The sequence below is a fragment of the Halyomorpha halys genome, unplaced genomic scaffold (assembly GCF_000696795.3).
Source record: "Halyomorpha halys isolate HHAL.00 unplaced genomic scaffold, Hhal_1.1 Scaffold134.1, whole genome shotgun sequence".
Lineage (NCBI taxonomy): Eukaryota > Metazoa > Arthropoda > Insecta > Hemiptera > Pentatomidae > Halyomorpha > Halyomorpha halys.
Genome location: NW_027107159.1, coordinates 466,800 through 491,737, shown reverse-complemented (window position 1 = coordinate 491,737; position 24,938 = coordinate 466,800). Strand labels below are relative to the sequence as shown.

General features: G+C 30.8%; 4 protein-coding genes across 15 annotated transcripts in view; 2 read left to right on the top strand and 2 right to left on the bottom strand.

The window, feature by feature from the left end:
• dpy (dumpy) overlaps positions 1-2,512 on the top strand; it is a 354,721-nt gene extending 352,209 nt beyond the window's left edge. For 10 of the 11 annotated variants that reach the window (XM_067045457.1, XM_067045461.1, XM_067045460.1 and 7 more), the window contains 2 exons: positions 258-450; positions 1,255-2,512. In XM_067045457.1, the coding sequence (XP_066901558.1) occupies positions 258-450; positions 1,255-1,493 (432 nt within the window). In that variant the 3' untranslated portion in view covers positions 1,494-2,512. The remainder of the gene's footprint in view (positions 1-257; positions 451-1,254) is intronic. The other variant, XM_067045465.1, reaches the window with a different exon arrangement.
• Positions 2,513-2,957: 445 nt separating this feature from the next.
• Positions 2,958-8,688, bottom strand: LOC106678296 (uncharacterized). Its single transcript, XM_014416731.3, has 4 exons — positions 8,452-8,688; positions 8,182-8,376; positions 5,531-5,689; positions 2,958-3,346 (listed from the first exon to the last, which is right to left on the bottom strand). Exons 1-4 carry the CDS (start codon positions 8,593-8,595, stop codon positions 3,218-3,220), a joined length of 627 nt encoding a protein of 208 aa, XP_014272217.1. The 5' UTR covers positions 8,596-8,688; the 3' UTR covers positions 2,958-3,217.
• Positions 8,689-10,604: 1,916 nt separating this feature from the next.
• LOC106678318 (transmembrane protein 222) lies at positions 10,605-16,849 on the top strand. 2 transcript variants are annotated; one of them, XM_014416760.3, is made up of 6 exons: positions 10,605-10,740; positions 10,834-10,930; positions 11,370-11,486; positions 12,284-12,371; positions 14,183-14,313; positions 15,978-16,849. In XM_014416760.3, the coding sequence occupies exons 2-6, from the start codon at positions 10,836-10,838 to the stop codon at positions 16,054-16,056; spliced, it is 510 nt and encodes a 169-aa protein (XP_014272246.1). In that variant the 5' UTR covers positions 10,605-10,740; positions 10,834-10,835; the 3' UTR covers positions 16,057-16,849. The 2 variants fall into 2 exon arrangements, with proteins under 2 accessions (XP_014272246.1, XP_014272245.1); XM_014416759.3 differs by lacking the exon at positions 10,605-10,740 and having other exon boundaries at positions 10,757-10,930.
• Positions 16,850-17,860: 1,011 nt separating this feature from the next.
• LOC106678317 (protein takeout) overlaps positions 17,861-24,938 on the bottom strand; it is a 37,887-nt gene continuing 30,809 nt past the window's right edge. The window contains exons 2-6 of the mRNA XM_014416758.3: positions 24,687-24,779; positions 24,440-24,587; positions 22,549-22,682; positions 20,200-20,349; positions 17,861-18,132 (exon numbers count right to left, since the gene is read on the bottom strand). Of these exons, the coding sequence (XP_014272244.1) occupies positions 17,981-18,132; positions 20,200-20,349; positions 22,549-22,682; positions 24,440-24,587; positions 24,687-24,779 (677 nt within the window). The 3' untranslated portion in view covers positions 17,861-17,980. The remainder of the gene's footprint in view (positions 18,133-20,199; positions 20,350-22,548; positions 22,683-24,439; positions 24,588-24,686; positions 24,780-24,938) is intronic.

Genomic DNA, 24,938 nt, shown 5'->3' with positions numbered 1-24,938 from the left:
AATTTTAATATTTTTTTTATACAAATTTTTTAAAAGATAATCTAAATGTTAATTTATGATTTAAACTCTGATATACACTCTAAAATATCTTGATAGAAGTAAACTTAAAAGGAAACATAAAAAATTATTTATTTTTATGCATTTTATTTATTTTTTTATAGGAAAAGTACCTTTAAATTGATTGATATTTTTTAAATCATAATATGATTAAATTAAATAAGAAATAAATTAAATAATTTTATTTTCAATTGATGCAGGTGAATTGCCGAGGATACAATGCATTTGGAAGGCGCCGGCGTGAGATAGGAGACAGCAATAAGACTAGAAACGCTGATATTTCTAATCTCCCAATGGGTCAGTTGAGGGAAGAGATTACTATCCAGTCTAATGCCATCTTAACCTTTGAGAGGAGGGAAGAGAGGTTCATAGATCCAAGGGAGGGACGATTGTGTAAGTAAATTAATTTATCATTTTATTCAGAGGGGAGATTATTTGACTTTTCTGAATCATTTTAGTTTAGAATACTATCTTATTTTCTTTGTGGATACATATTTGTGAAAACCCAAAATTATGCAAGACAAGATCTAAGTGTAGAAAAGACTAGTTACCAATGTTAAATGCAGATCTATTATAGTTGTGGATTTTGAATCTTTAAACTTTGATCTATCAAACTCCAATGAGATAAGTGTTATAGATTTGTAAATACATCAAAATCTTATATTCATCTTGCAAAATCATCAAGAACAGTTAAATTGTAATGGACACTAGAATCTGATAGAAATTTATTATGAAATTTCTCAAAATATTTTTTTATTGTAACCTAATATGTTATAGTTAAAATTTTCTTAATATCTTTTCACTGGATAAATAATGTAATATAGAAGGACTAAATATTTCTACACTTGAAAAAATATGATGAAACTTATTTGACTTATCATCTGTTAAAATTTCATTTAATTATTAATATTAATAGCGAATGAACTGGAAAATCATTACTACTTTTTTTAATTTCAATTTAAATTAATTGCTATAACAATAGGTGTTTCAAAGAAATCTTATAGTTTGAAACCTTAAAAACTATCAAATTAATGTCAATTATTTGTATTTGAAATCTGTATCTATCAATGGATTGACTAATTATATTAACATAAATATTCTTAGATGAAGTTTTAATTTAAAGTGAAATTGCCCTTTTCACTTGAGGAAGATATTTAAAATAAAAGTTATATACTAATAAACAACCTTGTTTCACAGCTCCTGAGGTGCAGCAGATAGATGACATATGCGTGTCAATGATTGGCTTCATTATCGCACTTGTAATAACTGCACTGTTAGCACTGGTGGCTGTCGCAGTAGCAGTCTCGTGCTGGCTCATCGCATACAGAAGGAGGCCTAAGGTGGATGGCCCCCTCCCTCACCCTCCGGACTTCCCAAACCCTCTTTTCACGACACCCGATCCTCTAGCGGAGCCCTCTCCTGACTACCTCTCATAGCCAGCGCAACGTATAAATAATTAATTATAGTATAAAATATAAGATATTCCAGTCACCGTCGCCTGAAAGCAGCGAAGCGAAACTGGAATTTCTACGTCACCTCCTCAGATGGCTAAGCCAAATCGATTTGGAGTTCCTTATTTGTATTTATAAGACTTAATTCATCTTTTTTTTTCGGGAATTTTCACCAACATCTGTCTTCTCTGACACAAAAAATGTGAATAACTACTGATGTAATATGTATTATATAACCAGAGTGGTGTTGGGCCTCTAACTCCTTCATTAACTCCATGATAGTCATTTATAGATTTACAAGCCATTGGAGGATCTGACTTTTGTTTTCCTAATAAATGTATTATAGTCCTGCTTGTATGATTGTCGATATGGTTGTATGTCTTTGTTTCCTCTCTGTATATTCTTAGTTAGGCCCGAACCCAACTTTGTATTTGTAATTATATTTAATTGTTAAAAATATTATATTATTTCGGCCCTAATTAATAATATACGATAGTTTGGGTGCGTGATAGATCCCATACTTCGTTAGAATCTATGTATACTGTGATCGATTCAAATATCTAAATGTTGCAATTGTTGTGTTTTGTACAGAGTACAATAGACTATAATATATTATATATACTATTTGTATTTGGTATGAATTAATCTATAATTTGATATTATCGGTTACAGTATAAGACTGCCAAGCGTAATTATTATTACTTTTTATTTATAATTAAGCTTATAGCTTTAAAACTTGTTTTATTACAAACAGAAATTTCAATCAAATTAATAAAATTTCTAATATAGTCTAAAGTTATGGAAAAAAATTGTATTATTTAATGACTCCTTGTATATTGTGAAAAAAAAAAATGAAAACACAATAATTGAATAATTATTGAAACCCTGTACTAATATGCAATTGTATAGCCGAATTAATCCTTTTTAGAGATTGCAGTCTAAATTTAATTCTCAGTATATAATTTTATGAATTGTGATAATATTCCATAACAAATATATTATTATAAAAATATTTTATTTTTATTTTTTTTACCTTTTTGAAACCACATATAAAAAAAAAAATTGTTTCTTCATCTAATGGATACATAGATAAAGCTATTATTAGATTTTAATTAGAACATATTTTATGTATGTACAGGAAATTCATCAAAATTTCAAAGAACTTGCATGGTAAGGTCACAGAGGAGAAATAGAACATAAAATGTGAATCAACCTTAAATAAGACCAGTATTAGCAAAGACACAATTTTAGGGCACAAAATTTTATTTAGAAGCCACAATTTAGGTCCAGTAAGATAAGTGGACACAAGAAATTCATGTGCTAAATTAGTTAGGACTGCATAAAATTAATCACTCAGAAATTGTTTCTTTAAACAACATAAAAACTTTATTTAAATTTCGAAACATATTATTTACATATAACTACAAACTTCTTGAACAAAGACAATTTCTAAACTATACATATGATGAAATGTTTGACAAAGTAAACTCTTTAATTAAATAATAATAAAAAATTGAGTTTATCTTTCATAATTACATACAAAATTCATCTCCTTGATAATACTCAATTTCATAATATTAAAATAAATAATTATAAATAAATACAATTTGAGTTAATATGAGTATATATTACAATTTATAATATATATAATAATGTATCAAATACATAACATCTTTAATATAGCAACATACACTGAAATATATGAAGTATCAAATGAACAACTGCCTGAAAACGTCCATTGCAGTTGGTATGATAAAAGGGACGCCTCCATTGAAACCACAAGAAGTTGTAGCCAGCTCAAGGATTCGTTCACACAATTTCTTACAGCTATCATTGTTCTACACAATCAAATGATGAAGTTGAATATCTATACTTATACTTTTATACTAGGTTGATACAAAAGTGTTAGTGCATAAAATAAGTATTATATAAATTTTAGTAAAAAAAATTACAGATAAAATTGTTATATAAAAAAAAAGGCTTCAAGCACAAGTTGAATTTTGGTGGTATGCCCCCATTTAAAAAATGTTAATGTTCACTATGTATGACTCCTGTCCAAAGTGCATGCTTTAAAAAACAAATTGGGCCATGGGACAAAAGAGAAAGTAGTCAGACTGTATAACATCAGACAAGCCTTCATTTCTTTGAATAATCATGCACAATGAGTGAGAGCACATTTCAGACATTAAGCTTTTTTAAATGGTGGCTTGAAATACCAATTGAAACCATAATTTTAGATGATAATAAACATAGCTGGCAGACTTAGGTAATTGAGAATAATCCATCACTGAACGGCAAACTAATCTAGGCTCATCTTGAAAGCTGTTCTTTCCAAAATTAAACCGCCTGAATTAAAATGTTACCGCATTAAGATGCACCACATGCAATGTCCACTACACAAATTTCCTCTTTGCACTTATCCATTATTCCAATAGTGTTCCAAAGATCACAAATCACAATTTTTTTCTCCAACATTTTCAATGAAAATTATAAAACAAAATCAAAGACATAGATAGTTGGTATACATAATTAAACAAACAATGATATATATTTTGTTAATCAGAGTTAAATATGGACTAAAATAATGATTTAAATGTCTGCAATGAATTCGTGCAAAAACCTTTGTTATCAGTTATGAAGATTACTGATAGAATATTTTCTTAGGAAAACTCACTTAAAGAAAGAGAAATTATTCCTTCAACAGTGAGGATTGGAAATGGTTAAGATCAGTTCATTAATCTAGTTATAAGTAGTTTATTGCCTAATTAAGGAAACATTGAGTGGGTCATGTTCATTACTCCAACATATGGTAAATTAATTGATTTTTCAGAAAAATAACATTTAATAATGATGAACTCATTATTAGGAAAACTAGTACATAAAAAATTGCACTCAGAATTTTCTTTCAAATGTCTAACATTACTAATATTTGAGTATTCAAAGGAAATAACTTTTTAAGGTTAGAGTTCGAATGTCACAAACTAGCTAGAGCCTAATTAATAAAATACTTCATTGGATCAGATATATGTCAAATAAATGAGCTTTCCATAGGATTACAGTTTAAAGAAAATAATTAATGCCTTATCATTTCATGAAACGAACTGCCAAGTGATGTATAGTGTATCTATTGGGAGAAGTCTGACTAAATAGAGTTAGTGCCTAAATATAGTCTTATCAACAAAATGACAAGTGAAAAAAAATCGGACTGAATATTTTTGAAACTGATCATAATCCTCTAGGAAATACATTTCATCATAAAAGACCAGGCAATCAATTCACAACTACACAATAAATGGCAAGTTGTTAAATTCCTTATCCAGACGCTACACCAACATAATCTAGTTCTACACATTAAAGTGTAAACATTCTACAATAATGAAAATTAAGAAAATACCAACATTTTATTTCTTATACCTCATTCTTTTCATTTAATACTTAGTATCTCATATATAAACTGTAACAGATACAACAATCCCACAATTAATCTAATTATTATAATAATTATAAATTTTTGGAAAAACTTTTGGAAAAAGTTTCAATGGAAATATTTCAATCCATGTAAATATTAATAATAATAACAATTTGCTATGATATGCCTCCATGTGAATATTAATAATAGTGAGAATTAGCTCTAATATAAAAATTAACTCAAGATCATTTGATACAGAGAATGGATTAAATTATAAGAAATATCAAGTTTGTCATTTTAAAAATTTTCTGGTACATCAAAGTAACTTAAACAGGTATAATACCACATAAAATACCATCTAATTTGACTTCCAGTTTTTTTTTTAGAAATACTGCAGAACAACAAATTGTGGGAAACCAAAAATGTGAACTATATAAAATAAAATACGCATATTTAAGAGAGCTAAGCCAAGCATTCATAAACAATAATCACATACCTAAATCAAGAATATTAATTTAAAAAATAACAATAATAAATAAGATAATATAGTAATTAGAACACTAAAAATTATTATCAAAACTTTGTGAATATTATAAAAGAAAAGAGTACTGACCATGACTTGTCCACTCAAATATAGCAAGTTATATTGTTGGGCTAGTTCAGCTATTTCCAAATCTGTTCCTTTGATACCATCTTTGGGAGAGCCATTGACGAGGCTCAAACGGCGAGTGGCAATGTAAGAGTTCTCGACCTGTTGAAGTTCTTTCATCAACTACAAAAGAAAACAAAATGCAACACACTTTAATAAATTTTTCATATCTGGATCCAAGAAAAAAAAAACATCACCGAATGAGAACATGTATAGTGAGTAGTAAACTTATCATCTTCTCGAGGAGTAAGCTTATTAAAACAAAAACAAGAGAACTACAGCGTTTATCACAATAGCTGAAAAATGTGGTTTAGCATTAGTTATATGTTTATGTACACTTCTTCTTTATTTGTTTAACTTACAACACCTATGCTAAAGTCACAATTTCATTTTATGTATCGATGGATTTTACATAATATATATGTGTGTGTGTGTATATATATATTGTAGGGATTATAGTAAATATTCCTGTTGATATTAAGAATAAATGATTTCTAAATGAATGCTATATAACAAAGTTATAAGAATAGAAAACATAAAACCTTGTAAAGTAGACAAAACTTTTTAAAATTAATAACAATAGATATTAGAAATTGAGACATGACTAATTAACGGATTTATTTTAATACTAACAATTACTTTAATATTAAATGAAAAGATGACATGTTAGGTAAATTATATGAAAAATACATTGAAAATATGATTACTCCTCATAAGATTAAATATGTTTAGTAAGCCCATAGATATACGATACTATGACTAAATGCATCATTACACCTTTTAGCAATATTAGATTCAAGAAAATTTTAGATCCAAGAAAAAATAACATCACCGAAAAAAAAAAAAGATAGTAACATAATTACAATTCATTATGTAAAAAAATATCTATGGCCAAAAATATTTATTCACTTATTATGCCAAATTCAATTCAGGAAAAACTGACCATAAAATTTAAAAGGTTTAGGAAGTAATTAAATGAAAATATTCATTAAATAGATGAAAATAAAAATTTTAAGTTTAATTCTAAATTGTAATAATCCAAAACTTTAATTTAAATTATAAGAGAATATATATCTAATGAATAATCAAAAAGCTTTTTTACTTTCCCTTACCTTAATATATACAGTATTATACATAATATACACATAAGGAGGAATATATAAAATATAAACATAAGGAGAATTCTGAAAGATAAAAATTTGGAATCCAAGTTTTCAACATAAATACACGTTTTAAAGAATTTTGAAGCAGAATAATCAAGCTTCAGATAATGATAAATTGTACGAAATTATATATTTAACGTAGGTATATGCCTGGGATGTTAACTTGCAATTATAATTGCAACAGTAAATAAATAAAAGGAATTGATTTCATAGTTCTAACAATTATCTCAAAAACAGCTCAAATAATTTTCATTAAACTCGTAATATCAATGTACAATAAAATCCACATTTAGAGAAAAATTCAAAGATAACTAACATTAGATACTTTACTTTACCTTTTGTACATTACTTCTCAGAGTTGTGTCAAAATCTTTAATATCGGGTAGGTCTTGTCTAGCTCTCATTTAAAGTGGACTTAAATACCCAATTTGCAAAACGGTTTCCTTTAAAGTTACTTCAAACAGATTTACTTTAAATAATTAACCACCTTCCTTTGTTAGTTGTAAAAAAAAATAAAATAAAATAAATAAATATAAACTATTAAGGTGTTAGATAACTAAGTAAAAGAGAAATATTTTCCCAAGTTAAAAACCAACTTCTAGAAATAAGAATAGTAACATAGATGTAAAATATATCATTCAAAAGCCAAAGATTATAGAAAAATAAATGTTTAGCATACAAAGACATAGATGATAATGGAGAGTGACAAAGTTCAAAAAGTTAACAGATGAGAGGGATAGGCAAAATATACGATAATTGATAGGTTTAAATTGATTTATTAATTTTTTACAATATTAGTAATGAGAAGCAGTTAATTATTTTAAACAAACAAACAACTCAAAGTAGTGATTAGTTAGTGAAAGTTGTGGTGTCTGAACTGCACTAGGTTTCTATATTTTGAGATATCCAATAAATTATATGAAAACAAAATAAATTGATACTATAAGCACCTAAGCAGATCCTCAAACCCTTGAAGAAAATGAAGAATAGTTTAAATGAAACTGGTAATAATAAAGCAAAACTCTTGAAACACTTAGCAGAATAAAACATTTCTTTTCCCTAGAAATAGAACATCAAGAAATATGGTTCAGAAACCTGGCAGTTATTTATGCAGACCTTGAGCTATCCATTGAAATGGACTTTAAACAGAGATTGGTCTTGATAGGAAAGGAAAACAAAAAACATACAGAGAAACATGATTTCTGGTCATAAATTTAGAAAAACCATATAAGATGTTATGGAAGGAAACAATTACCATCAGTTGCTTTAATTTTAGTATGCAATCAATGAAAGATAAGAGCGAGACCAAAGTTAAACTGATAACTACTGAATCACTCTCTGTGGTTTAGTGGTTCTATTCAGATAAAGAGGCACTAAGGGTAGAATTTTGGTATTACAAATAAGAAAGGAAATCCACATCCAAGCAAAAATCTAAGAGATAATTATTATCACCTTTTGAACATTACTTCTTAGAGATGTGTCAAAAATAACAACAATATAATCAATTGTAGTAAAACTCAATCCTGATTCCAAGATTTGTTCAATGTTTTCAGCTGATTTGATGAATATGGATTTATTATACTTCTGAGATATGATTTCAAAAATAAATGTTTTGATCTTTTCACAGAACTTTTGAGTGGAGATGATCTAAAAATAATATAAAATTATTGTTTTGCCGTTAGATAATACAGGGACAAAGGAATTAAAATTTATAAACTATACCAGCAATGAAAGCTTTTCATTTCCAACATTCTTTGCCGAAAATTGCAAAAATGTCCTAACTTCGTCACAATCATCCTTATCCCCAAGAACACTAGGGCGGAACGAAGCAATTTCACTATCAGCAACGGAAGGACAATAACTCATAATGAAGTGCTTTCATCAACTCAAATTCTTGACAAATTCACTATCCCGCCAAAACTAAAGTTTAAGTTGACCTAACAAAGAGCTTGAAATGATTTCACAACTAAGAGCTTTTTTCTCGTTGGAGCATTAAATAAAATATTCAAAAGTAACCCAAACAAATACTACAAAAAATAATTTAAAATAAGTGATTCCATAAAAATCTAAAACAACTTTATTTTTAAGATAAATAAAAACATGTTCCTAATAATTCACTACTGCACGCATCACAACAATATCATTGGATTTTTGAAAGTGAGGGATATCTTTTTTTCATTTACCAATTTTGACCGCTTCTTTACTTGAATAATGGCACTTCTAATTAAATTTTGTATTTTATCTTTTACCTTCTCCATAGATTATATCGTAGCATGGGGTTACTTTATGTCAATCTTTTAATCTTGTAGACAGCCTTCAACCTAGACCTAGGACTTCAATGAAGAAAGAACCACCAATCTAAAGTACGATTTTTGGAATACGTCCAATTCATATCTTTTCTTTTTTGTCAATAGTGTCACTATTCAAGTAAATCAGCTATGTCTAACACCTTTTTAATTTAACGAATTTTGAAGGCATAAATGATCAAAACTGTAAACAATTCTTTACGGATTTATTCGATTGTCATGCAAAGGTGTGGGCAATCAAACAAATCTAAAGAATAAAATCTTTTTAGAGGTTAATTCAATTGATATCCATCATTTTAGTTGAGAACTTTATTTACATATATTTATCATGGGAGCCATTTAGCCTCATCAACCAATCAAAGAAACTCAATTTATGACAACGGGTCCTTACGGAAAATTAAATTCTAATATATGTTTTTTATTTTGGTTTGTTCAATTTTCCTCTCATTAAAAAATTATTTGAGGTGAATTTACGCCTTCAGGACCCGTCACTTCCAAAAAGTGTTTAATGTGAATTCGTCTTAAAATCTGATTTACTATCAGAATCTATCAACAAATTCCAATAAATTCATAAAGAATTTCAAATTCCAACAAATCCCATTCCATTGACAATTCCAAAGTTTGGTACTTTAGGAAAGAAATGTAAATTTTAGAAGAATGTTCCCTGAAAGTGTAGCTAGTTATTACAAGCGTAAGCAACAGAAACGTCTGATGATGTTCCGTCATAGACACATCCAACACTTACCAGCTATGTATCTCGGAACAATTATAAGCAAAGATGATAAAATAGGCTAGGAGGTTCTAAATCGGATTATGAGGGCTAACGGACTGCCAGATAATCAAAACAATTATAAACATAGGATGTGCTAGAAGTCAAATTTTTGTCGGTGTTCCTTTTAATGTTCCCTTATGGATCAAAAAGTTAGGCAATCTTTGACAAATATGTAATTAGAATCACAGGGGCTGAGATTTATCAGAATAATCGGTAACGCTAAGAAGGACATCAAAGGATGTCACAGTCACAATTACGAAAATTTTAAAGATTATTTTCGTTATTGTGACATAATTGCCATCCCCACTCCTCCCAATACAAACCGTCACTCTGTCTTTGACTCCGTCAAAACAGGTATGCATTCTGTCTCATTTGAAATGGATTTGACAAAAATGGATTTGTATTTTTTTTTCATCTCTTTATTTGTACTTTCTTTAATATTTACTATCTGTTACTATACCCTTTTCATTTACTATTTACAACCTTTAATTTTTCTTATTATATCTTACTTTTCATTTTATACCCCTGTTATTTTCCACTTATGTTTTTTTCTTTTTTCCTTTTTGTAACTATAGTGTTTGTATCTTTTTTAGCCCTGACGAAGCCCTGCAACGTGGGGGTGAAACGTTGGCTCAATAAAAATAGTATAATTATTTACTATTTGAGTTGTTTTTTTTACCGCACCCGGACCATATTCCATTCATCTATACACACGGTCAATCAATAATCTTCTGATATGTGTGCATGTATTTTTTCCTGACCACTGAAAATTATTCACCATCCTGTTAGATGTAGAATGGCTTAAAGGTGATATATCTAAATCATTAAACTGAAAAAAAATTAATTGAAAATGAAAGACATTATTTATAACACACAATTCTGCTATTTGGCTACTAATTTCAATCGTCTAAAAACGAATCAGCGTAACCGAACGTGAGTAAGAACAAGAAAACACAAAACCTTTGAATCTTGAGGAGGTTATATTTTATGTTGATGTAAATAATATTGATATAATTAATTATGTAGATATGCCTGAAGTTGAATCTGCGATGGCTGGAGGGATAAATACCAGGCAACATAGGTATCCCTACTGCATTGTGTGGACACCCATTCCTCTTTTAACGTAAGATATCGGAGTTGTTTATTTCTCTGAGGACTTGAAAATAGTATTGGTTTTGAGTAATAAAATTTAGTTTACTGCTTTCACAATTTTTATATTGAATACTCAATTAAGTAGCACTATTTTGGTTGATTTTATTATTTCTTTACATTCTTAACTATTAGTTTATATATATTTTGGACTTCATCTAATTTAAATCATTTAAAGGTATCCACTTAGCCACTGAATTAATTTGTTTTGTGTGAGTCCAAACCATTGAAAACGTTGTATATGCTGTAACTGGAAAATGTGGAGCTTGACACTATAAATTCATACTTAAAAACTTATTTCTTTCTTCATGATGAAGTCGGACTTAATGTATACCTGTAGTATATAAAGTTTTCAATATCATTTCGTGTTTGAAATTTTTTTTAAGGTGTTTGCTTTATTATTGTTTTTAAAGATGGCTATTTCCTGTGATCGGGCATATGGGGATATGTACATCATCTGGCATAATCAGAGACTTCGCTGGATCCTACTATGTTAGTGAAGACCATATGGCATTTGGCAATCCTACTAGGTTTGTCTTACATATTTTTCTTATTAACTTTTTATTTGCATCCGTTATAAGTTCAATGGCTTATAATACTTGAATATATTCTAAGCACCGTGTTACAGCTTATTGTTCTTTTAGAACTGACATAAAGCCTTGATTTCTAATTCCTTAATTAGAAAATATAGCATATGCTGATACTCAATCAGTTGTATTAAAAAATTAGTACATGCTTGCCTAAATTAAAAAAATAAGTTATCCCATCCCATATAAAATTAAGTTTCTATTTCCATTTCTTTATTTAAAAAAAGACTTATATTAATAGATAAGATTTTTTTTTATTTATCTTTTTAATATGAACATATACATTTACTGAAAAAATAGTTTTCAATTAAGGGAGTTTTTATTTAAAACTTCTCACTCATGTCCTTAAAAACACTCCCTCTCGCTAGTGGTTATAAACAATTAAAATATTATTGTCATTGAACAAATGTTATCTTATGTAAATATTTTGAATAGTAATTCCTTTCGAGCATCCAGAATGTCAAAATAAAGATGTTCCAGATATTGATTTTGATATTGATACTTTGATACTCTGTAATGTAGGTTTATTTAAAAAATCAGCTAATCAGTAATCAATCATGAGAATAATAATACTGATTTAACTGCCAACTTTGTTGATTGTAATTTATCATGTTATCTATAATCCAGGCTTGGGTCCACTGATTAGTGCTTATGATTTACTTTTTATTTAAATTGTATAATAATGGAGAAGAAAAATTTTGATTTATAGAAATTTGTGTTAATGCATTAAATATTTGTAGATATGTTGTGCTGAATCCTGATAATGTGAAAGCAACTGGATGGGATACTGCAATATCTGAAGCAGCTTCTCTTTATAAAACGAGAATGGTAAGTTCTTATTGAAAATATGTAGGTTTTTAAGTGGAAATCAGGAGAGAAAGAAATACATTATTCATTCATGCTGCCCAAATACATCGGGTTGCTACATTACACAGCATACTGATCAATCCGTGACTGGACAAATATAAGTTACATATTTTTACATGATATAATATAAAAGATAAATAACATTTTTTTTTTCTTCCACAGTTTTCTTTTACTTTTCTTTTACAATTAATACCAGTCTACAAACTAACTACAAGTTTTTCGATTTATTCCTTTTCTTTTTCTTTCCCTTCCATTTCACAACCTCTACTTCATTTGATCAACAAATTCCCCTATATAACAAATATTAAAATATTTAAAATAATAACTAAAACAACAAATAGGATATGGAATGCGTGCATGCCATCCCACTTCTGGATAAACTCCCATACTCATTAATTTCCATGCATGTGGTGGTGTATGATTCCCAGTGAGTCAAGTATTATGTTTTCTGTCAACCTGGACATCGACCCCGAGCTCCTCCATGAAGCTCCTAGTTGTGCTAGGAATCGTTCCACGGGCTTTGAACCAGAGGCCTCTCACATTGAAGTCTCGTTCTCCGAACCCCTCACGGAACTTCTCCTTGATGAAAGGGATACATTTATCGTAGATTTCCTTCTTTTCCCTATCTACCTTATTTGCCTGGTCAAGGTCGTTATTTTCATATCTCACGGTGGGATCCAGAATGATTGTCGTCTTCCCCTTCTTAGGGAAGGCAACAATATCCGCATATCTTGTGGATCCATCCGTATCTACGTAGTAGACCTCGTCAAAGCAGGCAAAATCTCTTTCTTTTAGGAGCTTCATTAACTCGAATTTCACTCTATAATGTCGGCGTGTTATGAGGAGGGAGTTGTTGGGGCATTTCCCCAGCACATGTGCTGGTGTTTCCGGCTCTCTGTTGCATTTGCGACAGAGGGACCCTACTTCTCTATCCTGTCCACTGACACCTGGGACTCCACGTAGGGGTGCATAATTTATATTCAATTTCAGGGCATTGGACCATTCAGAGCCCGTAAGTATTTGTTTATCGTATATAAACTTATTTGCTCTCGGGGTCTCTTTGAAATGGGGTACTCCAATGCCCTGCCACCTGCAGTTAGCCCATTTCTCGAACGCATTTTCACATAGCGACTGTCGTAGAGCTTTCACACTCTGATGCCCCTGATCAACGCCCAATCTATTGGCACATTCAGCGATCTCAGCTGAACAATCGAAAGTGGACTGGAACAGAGCATCGGGTAGATTTGACTGCCGCTGAGTAATGGACCAGTGTTGTAGGGGAGCCTCCCATTGGCTGTGGATCAAGCCTAGACCTTGGTACCTCCTCAGAGCATGCAACATCGCCGTGGAGGTGTTCGCAGGGAGCCCTTATTAATTCATATTTTGTTGGATATTTGTTTTGTAATCATTTTTTTGTTCTAATATCTGATACCTTTTATTGCTATAAAAGTACCCTAGCATATTTATTGCTATATGTAAAAGTAAAACAATTAAAACTTGTTCTACTGCTACCCATGAAAGATTCCACTTCCCTCTACTACTTACCTATCTACTCCTCAACTTTTTTCTCTAGTTTCTGCCATTTTTTTTTCCACCCCCTAATTTTTAACCATTTATGACACAATTAAATAATTTTTTTAAAAATTATCTAATACAGTTCCTTCAATTATTCATTCCTACAACAGCAAATTCTGAAAAAATGTACTGGAATCAAGTACTACTATTCTCGTTCTTTTAAATGTGATATTAAATAAATCCTTATCTTGTTTCAGCACAATCTTTGTTGTGATAACTGCCATTCAATGGTTGCTAATGCTCTTAACCGCATGGAATATCGTGGTTCTGCATCATGGAACATGGTTTCACTGGCCTGTCTCATCACCTTCAATGGACGATATGTTGGGTAAGATAATGTAGTTATTGCTGTATTTTTCAATGATGACAAGTTATTCATTAGGGGCATTAAGAAACTTTTTTAATCAGGTATACTATTTGACTACATGAGTAGACCAGTATTAATATTTCATTATTGTTACGGGCGGTAGGGGTTCAAAAGGAACCTTTACTAGTCCAACCGTGAGAGTAGTGAAAATAAAATAAATGAATAGCTGAATTTTGTCATTGTTGTATTTTAAATAATTGAACATAATAAACTGTAAAACAAAATATTTAAACATATAAACTAGAAAAATAAAAAAAAGGAACTAAAAAATATTATAAAAATTTAATTAAGTTCAATAAAAGAGAAAAAAAAAAAGAAATGTCTTTATATCACTATGGGTGATTGATGGGGCCCCTGCTGTGGGTAGGTTATGTCCTCATGAAGGTAGATTCTAAAAAGAGGTATGTCTGCCCACCTTGTCCTCTTGGAGGGTGAGCCGAAGTAGTCCGCCCGCTGTGACGAAAATAATTAAGCTGGCAAAGATGGCCAACTGCGGACTACGAAGACTAAGTAGATTAAGGAAAACATGTCAGCCAATGTTTGTGCACACAATGAAACTAAAAGGTGTATTGTTTATTTTTCACAGTATTAAAACAAAAGAGAACATCTGCTTTTAAAACAACAAAAAACATATGTTACACAATCAATCCTTTGTTTTTAAAACCATGTGTTGGTAATTTGGGTCCTACCCAGGTCAGTTAATAATTATTTAATGATAGTACTACAAAATTAATCTTAACTCATCCAGTCTGACTGGCAACCTCTTGATAACCACCTGGGCCCTGTTTTATAACGAAAGCTAATAGTATTAGTTTATAGTACAAGTATATATAGAAGCAATGTGGTAATTGCCCTAATACTTTTTTTTCATAATTGGGAGGACTATTAGTGATATTACAGGAGTTAAAAAGTACTAAAGTACAAGTTACTATTGTACAAGTCTGTGTAAATGTATTAAGTTAAATCGACAATACTAATATTATTAGTTTGTACTTTATTATGAAATAGGGCCCAGGTCTTTGTAAAAACGACCCTTAGGCCATCTTCACCTCTACTAATGACAGTGCAAGTATGATTAGATTCAATAAGGAAAACCTTTAAATAGATATGATATATGATAATATTTATACTGAGGTGATTAGTGAAAATATATTTTTTTAAAAGTTTTTCCCTGAAAAATATATTTTGTTTTCCAAAAACAACTGAACTGAGTTAGATTAAAATTTGGGAGATTAATTTAAATAAGAAAAAAAATATATTATCACTTTAGCAGTGGTACGTTGTTAGTAAAAAAAAAAATCTTTATACCATTTAAAATAAATTAATAAACCCATCATTTTAGTGATATCTGTTATAATTCTTGATACATTTTTAAAATCTGTTCCTTAATAAGTGAAGAATGAGAGAAAACATAGTTCTTACATTTTTTAAGTTTAACTACTGTGTTAAAAAAAAGTAAATATAAAAAAATATATGGATCAATTTCTATCTTTGTAATGCTAATAATGTGTTCATGTTGTTTCAAAATATTTTTAACCTGTTTAATTTTAATTAGAACAAAATAGCAGTATTACACGTCTCTTCTATTTCCTAATTAACTGATTGCAAATGCATTTCTGTTTCAGGATGTCCGGTGTTTTAAAAAGTCTCCTCCCTTCAATTTTGTTGTATACAATCATTATCTGTATGGTTGTTTTTATTTAAACATCCAAGCAATGAAAATATTTACGGCTTATACAAGTGTTGTTACCAATTTACTCCATTTACCTAACTGTTACCTGTTAGGTGAGGTTATGCGAGTTGATACTTCATAAATAAGTATGAATTCTTGTAACGATAAAAATTCTGTACAAATAGAGTAATTTAAATTGTTATATTAATGACACTTTTTTTTTTTTTTTAATTTTTATTACAATATAAGTTTTTATATTATATCACAGTGTTTATAAATATTGTTATCTGGTTGTGATCATTGAAGATAGATGATACACAATAAATATATATGTAATAACATTAAATATTTGTTATATTTTTATAATAATCAAATTTACTTTCCATAACTCCTATTTCAGCTGTAATTGGGTAGCTTATGACTTATTTAATACTTAGACTAACGTAATAATCTTAATAATGGTGGTTGTTAAAAATATTTTGGGTTTGTACATAAATAGAAAGTTAACTATTTACTGTGAACCAATATTTATTTATTGTGATGGTAGGTTTTTCTTATTGTTTTGAAAATTACCAACAGAGAAATGGACAGTGAAATCCATATGAGAGAAGAAATATTGAGGAGTTTCAAAGATAAAGTAATGGGTTTGCTGGAATTGTACGAACTAGTAATTATCATAATTCTGATCATTGGGAAGACCTAAAATGTCAGTTGGAAATGTAAAATAAATTCAATTTCAGCTACTTTGTCATTTTTGCTCGATTTAACAAAATTAAGTCTCCTTTTTCAGTTTTAAATAAATGTTTCAAATTTGGAGTTCAAACATTGGAGCCCAACATTTAATGTGTTCCCAATGTAGTAAAAGAGATCCATTTTTCCCATTTCCCAAGATCCCCTGAAATCAACCCAACATAACCATGAGACTAAGACAAAAAAAAAGGTTAGGAGATAATATAGAAATAATTAAATAAATGGACGATTGAAAATTATGGAATAAAAAAATAGAATATGTAATAAAACAAAACAAATGATAATAAAAAAAAAATAGTAATAATAAGAAAGAAGTTGATTTCTCAAAATACCTAAATTGTCATATTTCATTCCTGCAACTTACCCTGTCATGAGCCAACAAAATTTGGACATCAGATTCTACTTCAGATTTAGTGTATTTTCAGATCATCTATTATATATCTGGCTACTTGTTAGACAGATTATTTCTCAATAAATTTATGTGTGATTTCATTTAATAATTATTTCTGAAATAATGGTTATTTGTTAAATGCTTATTTGATGAAATAATCTCGATCAAATAACTACCTGTGTATATGGTCATGGTAAAGCTACGGACAGTATGTCAACTGAGAGTTTTAAGTAAGGACTGCCTTACTTGTAGCATGGGAACATAACTCATGTTAGAAAGGCTAATGAAGTGTGTAAGTGGTGTGAACGACTTATCCCTAATGCTTTGAAGCACTTGGACGCTCAAATGTTCGCTTCTGGAGACTCATAGAAAAAGATACCTTCATACATATGTTGATGCTGTCACGGATGATATATCTTTGGAGACTGTTTTCTTTGGTGTTTCATCCTCATAAATTCACAATTTCTTCCTTAAATGTACTCATTCTGGTAAAACATGAGTACGGATATTTCCATTTGAACTATTGTTTACTAGTTAAGATATTCTAGCTATTTTAGCTATTTTAGTATATTTTGTTAAGGTTCTCTTTTCTGGAAGAGAGAGTTAAAAAAAGCTTGGTTAACTGTTTGTGAGACTGGATGATGAAAGTGGATAAAACTATTTTTTTTGTTGAAATAACTCAGGTTAACTATGAATTTTTTGTGTTTATAACTTTTATTATATATTTATGAATAAAAAAAAAATTTACTAATTTACTGGCTTAACCTAACTAATATTAATTTACACTTTTTACAATTTCAATCATGTCATTTCAGTCATGTTAGGTATATTTCATTGAATGGTACTTGAGCAGCAACATTGGTTAAAAGGTTTCTGAACAGGTCACTGAAAGCCTGTCCCACTGCTGGACCAAGTTCCTTGGTTACCTCTTTCCAGTTTTCGTTCAGGAATCTGTTCATATTGTTACCTATAACAAACAGGCATTATTTTTGTATTGAAAACATATAGAAAAATGCTTGGAACAGATTTATATTTTTCATGTCACTTATACATGATGAGTTGCGATAAGAAAAAAAAATGGATTCAGATATTTTTGCTAAATGCATTTAAAAGAATGACTGTTCAGGTTTATTGTTATAATAAAATGGGGTAAAAGCGCTTACGAATTGATTACTCTTAAGTTCTCAAGTTTGAGGCTTAAAACTTAGCATATTTCCCTGTCATCCCAAGAGGTCAGATCATTGATATAGATTCATAGATTAAAATTATCACGCTTAACAAATAGGATTGAGTCCCTATCTAAAGGTGCCCATACACGTTTGCCAAACAATGGCAAATTCGCAAGCATGTGGATGGGTTATTTGGATTGGCTGGTACAAAATTGCCTGAATTTGCGGTCATCCCATCAGGGTCGGTTTTTGGTCACAAATCAAAGGACTTTTGTGCTGCAGACGTTTGTTTTAAGTTTGCATTGTTTTAGAACTGTCAACAAATGAATATTTGTGCTTACGGTGTTTTAATTTATTTGAGAATTCCCCCAACCTTTGGATTCAATAATTAACTCTTCCTTAAGATTGTATATTTTAAACTTCTATCCATTCCGTGTGAATACTTTGTTTCAAATCTTATTAATTAACTTTAGTATTTTAATTTTTATTTAATCTAGCACCTTTATATATTCATATAGACATTATATTTCTAGGTAATTAAGTAAAAAAGTTTCTAATAAAAATTGTTAAATGTTAAATTTATAGGTTATGTAGTATTATGTATATGAATTTTTATAATCTACGATCTACATTACTGATATTTACTTTTTTTTTTCTGACCTAGAAAAGATAAATGAATATATACAAAATGAAGAAAGGAATGTATATAAGTTGGCAAACTAACTGATATTTACATTACCTTTCATTTCCTCTATAGTTATTTTGTTACTTTTTATATTGGGAATGGAGTAAATCGGGTGTACTAGCCGAAAAGAATTCACAACAACAAAATAATGTGTAGATAACGGCCTATGTTACTTCCTTTACTTACCAAGCATTTGTGACAAGTGCCAAACATATCGATGCAGTATGTCTGCTTTGCTGGTTCCTTCATTTTTTCAGGTTTGAAAATTAATAAAATTATTTGATCCTGCCCTCCTCGAAAACACTTAAAATATTGTTTTATGATTAAAATAACTATTTCCTCATTAAAGTTGAAAAGGTACTCATTAATTATTTATTTTGTTTTAAATAATGGTTTTTCAAATTTATTTTAATTTAATTTTGGTACGTTTTATTAGTTTTAGTTTATGGTATGTTTTTATTAGTTGTATTAGCTGTTCATCCCTTACTGTAAGGGATGAACAGCGTCTTAGGGTTTTCGAAAATAAAGTATTACGCAAAATTTTCGGACCGAAAAAGGATGAATTAACGGGAGAATTTAGAAGATTACACAATGCTGAAATAAGGGACCTACACCCGGTAAATATAATTCAAGTTATAGCATTGCGCCGTATAAGATGGACATGTAAGGTTGTAGGGCTTAGTAACGAGCGGATCCCTAAAATTGTAATAAACACTGAACCAGCGGGTAAACGTCCGAGGGGTAGACCAAAACGTAAATGGGAGGATTGTGTTAAAACGGATTTAGTGGAGTTGGGTTTGGGGGGGGCACTGGAAGGATGTATCCAGAGAGCGTTTGGTGGTATCGGCATCGAACCTTCGGATTCGTTAAGCCTTTATTATTATTATTATTATGTTTTATTAGTTTGCTATCTAAAAAATAATTAGAATCAAATTAGAATGGTTTTAAGAAAATATATAGGTATAGAAATTAAGATTTTTTTTTTATCAAATAGGTTAAGCTACTAATGTGAGAAGTGTTGTATTTGGTCTAGATGTTTCTGATATCTTTTTTTATCATGTCCAGAATTTCAGAACGTACACTGGTTAGTTACCTATTTACTCATGTGACAGAGATTTTTTTTGCAATGTTATCATTTATTATTTATGTGTTATATAAATGGAATTCCTTGACCACTTACCGAGGAACTGATCTCCATTGAAGAGATTCTTCAAGTCGAAGTAGGTGCGCCCGTTCTTAAAGTCGAGCTTACTCTTCGTGAAGGTCATGTATTCTTTTCCATTCTTTTTAACGAGATCCCATTCGTACTTGTAGACGATATCCAGTTCGGCTGAAAATATAACAGTATGAAGTCGTTAGTAGTAGTTCGATTTAGGCAGTGGCGTCCTTATTAAGATAAATTACCCTAATTTATTTTTCTTGAAAGACCTGTTTGAATCCAACCATAGGATTATTATTTTCTAAGGCCATGAAGAACAAAGATGGTTGGGGGTGCGGTCAGTGAAACACACAATTAAATATAAACTTATTTATTGATACCAACGTTTCGGCCAAAATTTTAAGCCTTCATCAGGGCTGCTGCTGATATGTTCTTTACTGACCGCATCCCCAACGATCTTCTCATTATGAAGAAAAAATGCATTTAGTAAAAAAAATTGCAATGTGGCCTTTTAACTTACCTGAGCAGTATTAAAATTGTTGTTCATGGTGACAATTTTTTTTTTCGTACCCTCCAATTGAAAATAAATAATAATGAAGTACGAAAGATGTAGGTTGTAATGCTGCCTTCTTTTACCCTTAGGTATTTTAAGGGTTATAGTGAAGTCCACTGTATGTGAAGAGTCAATGGCGCCTAATGCGCATTGATAATATGATCTAAACCATGGTGATAAAATATAATTTCCAGCATTTTAGTTTATTAGTAGTTTTCAAGAGATTAGCTATATCTATATAACAGAAAATATCTTTAAAAATAGTAGAATAATTTAAATTTTGAATGCTGATTTCTCTTTTTAATTACTTTAGTTGGACTGTTATGTAAAAAGAAGCGTTGAAATATTTTTTCATGGAACCACTCAATACTTTTACATAATAATATACATTTACACTTATCTCGTCTACCTCTTTTTCAGTTTTAGATTAGGAGATACTATGAAGTCAAGTATTAGTTGAGCTACGAAATCGAAGTTGTCATAATGTTTCTAGGTTTTTCTTTTGCTTGCTGGAAATGACTATCACGAAAAAATGCATGATGATTTATCTTTTTCAATATTATAACTCTATAAAACCCAAAAAGATTTACAAATAAAATAGCAATAATGTGATCACTCAGTATTTTATTGTTCCATATGAATTTCTATAGAAGGAACCCCCTTCTTGGTATATAGTAATTCTAACATTAATTACTCGTTCAGTGATCCCTAACCCATAGAAGTCTGCGACCCACTAAGCTGGAAATTGATCCTAGTGCGGGTCCAGGGCCCACCTCCCGCTCCTAACTCGGGTCAAGGGGTGGACCCTCACCGGAAATAATTTTCAAATTAGGTAAATATATATATAAAAATATATAAAGCTCGCGAACCACCGGTTGGGAAACACTGGCCTTAATGGTCTTACAGCGACTCCACTGCTATTTACTCGACATTGCTCTAGCTACCAATATAAACGTTGAGCCACCTAGCGCAATCTAGCTGTCGACAAGTGAACCATTATGATCATCATACAAACATCGTATATTAATATCTGTAAAGAATTAAATTTTACAAATGTAATAACAATCTCATACGTTGTAATATTCGTAAACGTATTATTTGAATCAATCAAGATTACAATAGAATCTCCTGATCCACTTAAAGCTAACGTCTTACACGTAGAATCTCTCAACGACGTTTAATTGCCCAAGAGAGATTATGACAACTTGATAAACCAAAATAGGAAATTCTCCTTCTTAGAAGGCAGTGAGTAAAATTATACAGTGGATCAGTAAATTCTAGTGCTAATTTTAGAAATGTATAATGGCTTTCTATTTCACTATAACTAGTTCCTGTAGGACTTGCTTTCCCCTTCGCGACCGCTAGGCTAGTTCCCAATGGAGTGAAGTTTCCATCCAGATCAAAGATTTACGGCTAGTTCTCGTAAAACTCATCCCATCAATTCATCTCCTAACCTACTATCTAACCTGTGGACACGCATTGTCTTCAGTCGGAGTCAGAACTAATTAGAACACAACCACCTCGATAGTCTGTAGTCTATAAAGATGTCATATTGTGGTTTTATATCTATAAGACTTATGACTCTTAACGTTTTTGACTCCTTTTACACAATTTTGTTTAGCTTCACAGGTCAAGGTTTTATCTGTGCACAATCTGGTTTTGAATTGAATTCTATGTAGGATCAGAGAATATTACGTTATATAATATTCTCAACGGATAGGACAGCCTAGAGAACCTTCCTTGTAATACAGGTTCAAATATTTTCTGGAAACGACAAAAAAAGTTATTTACAAACTGGACGGCCTTTTCTGACTTACTAATTGTGACGTTGGCCTTTCCTGTTCCAGTAATGGGGAGGATTAGCACTTGACCGTTGACTTCATAATCTCCGATGATCTCAACTCGTGGAACCTTGAATGTCCAATCGATGTGTCTTTTCTTCAGATCTGTTCTGAAAAATAAGGAATAGTTTAAACTATTGTTTTTTCTACATTAAACTAAAATATGAGTATAAAAAATTGCATTAAGGATTAATGTGCATCAATCATTTATCTACATTTCAATTAATCCGAAATAGAAAATTTTAATATTAGATAACTAGTCATAAATTTCTAATTTAAAAGTGTAACATCTACCAAACTGACGACTTCCGAAAACATGAGAATATTTTACCGAAGTTCGAATCCGATTAACTTGTCCGAGAGATTTAGTTCAATGGTATGTTACTCTTTTTTTCTATCGACCAACGATTGTTATTGAATAGGGAATAGGGAACCCAATCTATTTAATTGTTTTGTTCTTATAGCAATGGAGGCCATTGTACGCGAGGGAGTTAAGGCATGTTGGCAACCTTGCAACTGCAACGGCGCCGGTTTTATTACGGCCTTGGGGGGTTTACTTTAATTCCTGGTTCCACAGAATGAAAACTTAACCTACCCATTCTGGTTAGAATAGGTTTTTCCTCTACTAATCGAAATTCGTTACCTAAAGTGCTGTAATTTATTAATACATTTACTTATTGATTTTTATTGTGGGAATGAGTGAAGACAAAATCTTCCCACGTCAGATAACATCCAAGAGGTTATCGATCCTTCCCGGCCGGACCCGCCCCATTAAGATCCCCAGGTATCGACGGTCCTATATCACTTTTGAAATATTTGAATAAAACGGGAAGAGGAGACTTAAGATAGTTAAATCGAGCAATTTTTACAAAGCGCCTGAAATTGAAAAAACAGCATGATACCACTCCTGTCCTCCGTGGTAGCCTTACTTATCTTGAGTACGAAACAGACAATGCTAACGGGTAGGTTTGTCGATGAACATTATGTCACAATCTCACAAGAGATCATAACACACAAAAAAGGCAATCCTTCTCAGCCGGACCCGCCCTACTAAGACCCCCAGGCAGCGATGGTTCTCTATCACTTATGAAATATTTGCTTAAAACGGGAAGAGGAGACTTAAAATATATCAGGAGCTTTTTAGATATTACTCGATTTGACTGTCTAAAGTCATCCCAGGGACCCTTCCCGTTTTTTGTAATCTCCCCCCCCCTCCCCCGGTCTGCGGCTTCTAGGCCAAAATTGTAAACCTGCCTTCAGCAGACCCAGCCCAACCCCTTATAATGCTATGTGCCAAAATAAGGGCACTAAATACGTATGCATATATATATGTAATCTGTTATTTATCTGTTTAATAAAGGAAATAAGAAAAAAGGGGGTCTTGGTGGTGGGGCGGGTCTGTCTGTTTGAAAAGTCAGATAAGTAAGGTATATAATCCATCCCGCATTTTTTCCTGTAACCTTCCTGAAAAATAAGAACAAAATTAGTACATTCATACGTAATAAATGAAATGTAGTATATATATACTAGTACAAGAAAGATGACGCACTACTATACATGTTACAGTTGATGTATTATGTATGTACTAATTATGTTCTTATTTTTCAGGAAGGATAGAAAAAAAATCCAGCCCCCTAGTGTTGAGGAGAATCCCTTGCTCCCTAAAACTCACCAGTTTGATGTGAATAAGAGTCCGAACGTCAATTCATTCGTCCAAATTCATTGACCTTTAGTTGGCTCAAGGAGCATACGCCTTAAGAAAAATAACAGAATCAAACGTTTTGTAGATTTTATTTTAGAATTACTGAAAAAACAAAAAAATTATGATTAGCCGTGATTTAAAGATTTTTAACGATGAATTACTTACTTGGCCTTCACAAATTTGGTGTTCCTCAATCCGTAGAGCTTGGCGTTTCGGAGAATCAGCTTCAAGCCGACCTGTTTGGTTCCTTGGTTCACCCTCAGTTCTGTTATATCCATGGGTTCCAATTTTGGGGCCCTGTATTTGGGATCACCTGTAACAAAGAAAGTTAACAACGCCAAAATATATATATATTCAATATAATTTAACATTAGGATATAATATTAAATTAAATATATTTAAATATTCTTGCCTCCTAATATCTTGGGAATGGCTTCTTGTCCATGCTTGACGACACACTCGTCCAATTTGGGATCATCCCTCTTACATGCCACCAGGTAGCTGGCTGCAACAACAACAACAAGGTTTATTATTGGTGTGTTTCATCGTAAATTGTGTGTAATGAAATGGATGAAAACTCTCAAACGTTTTGTTTTTATACAAACATATGCTGTATTTTTTTTTTATTTATTTTTTTTTTTGTAGAAATATATGCTCACATTTA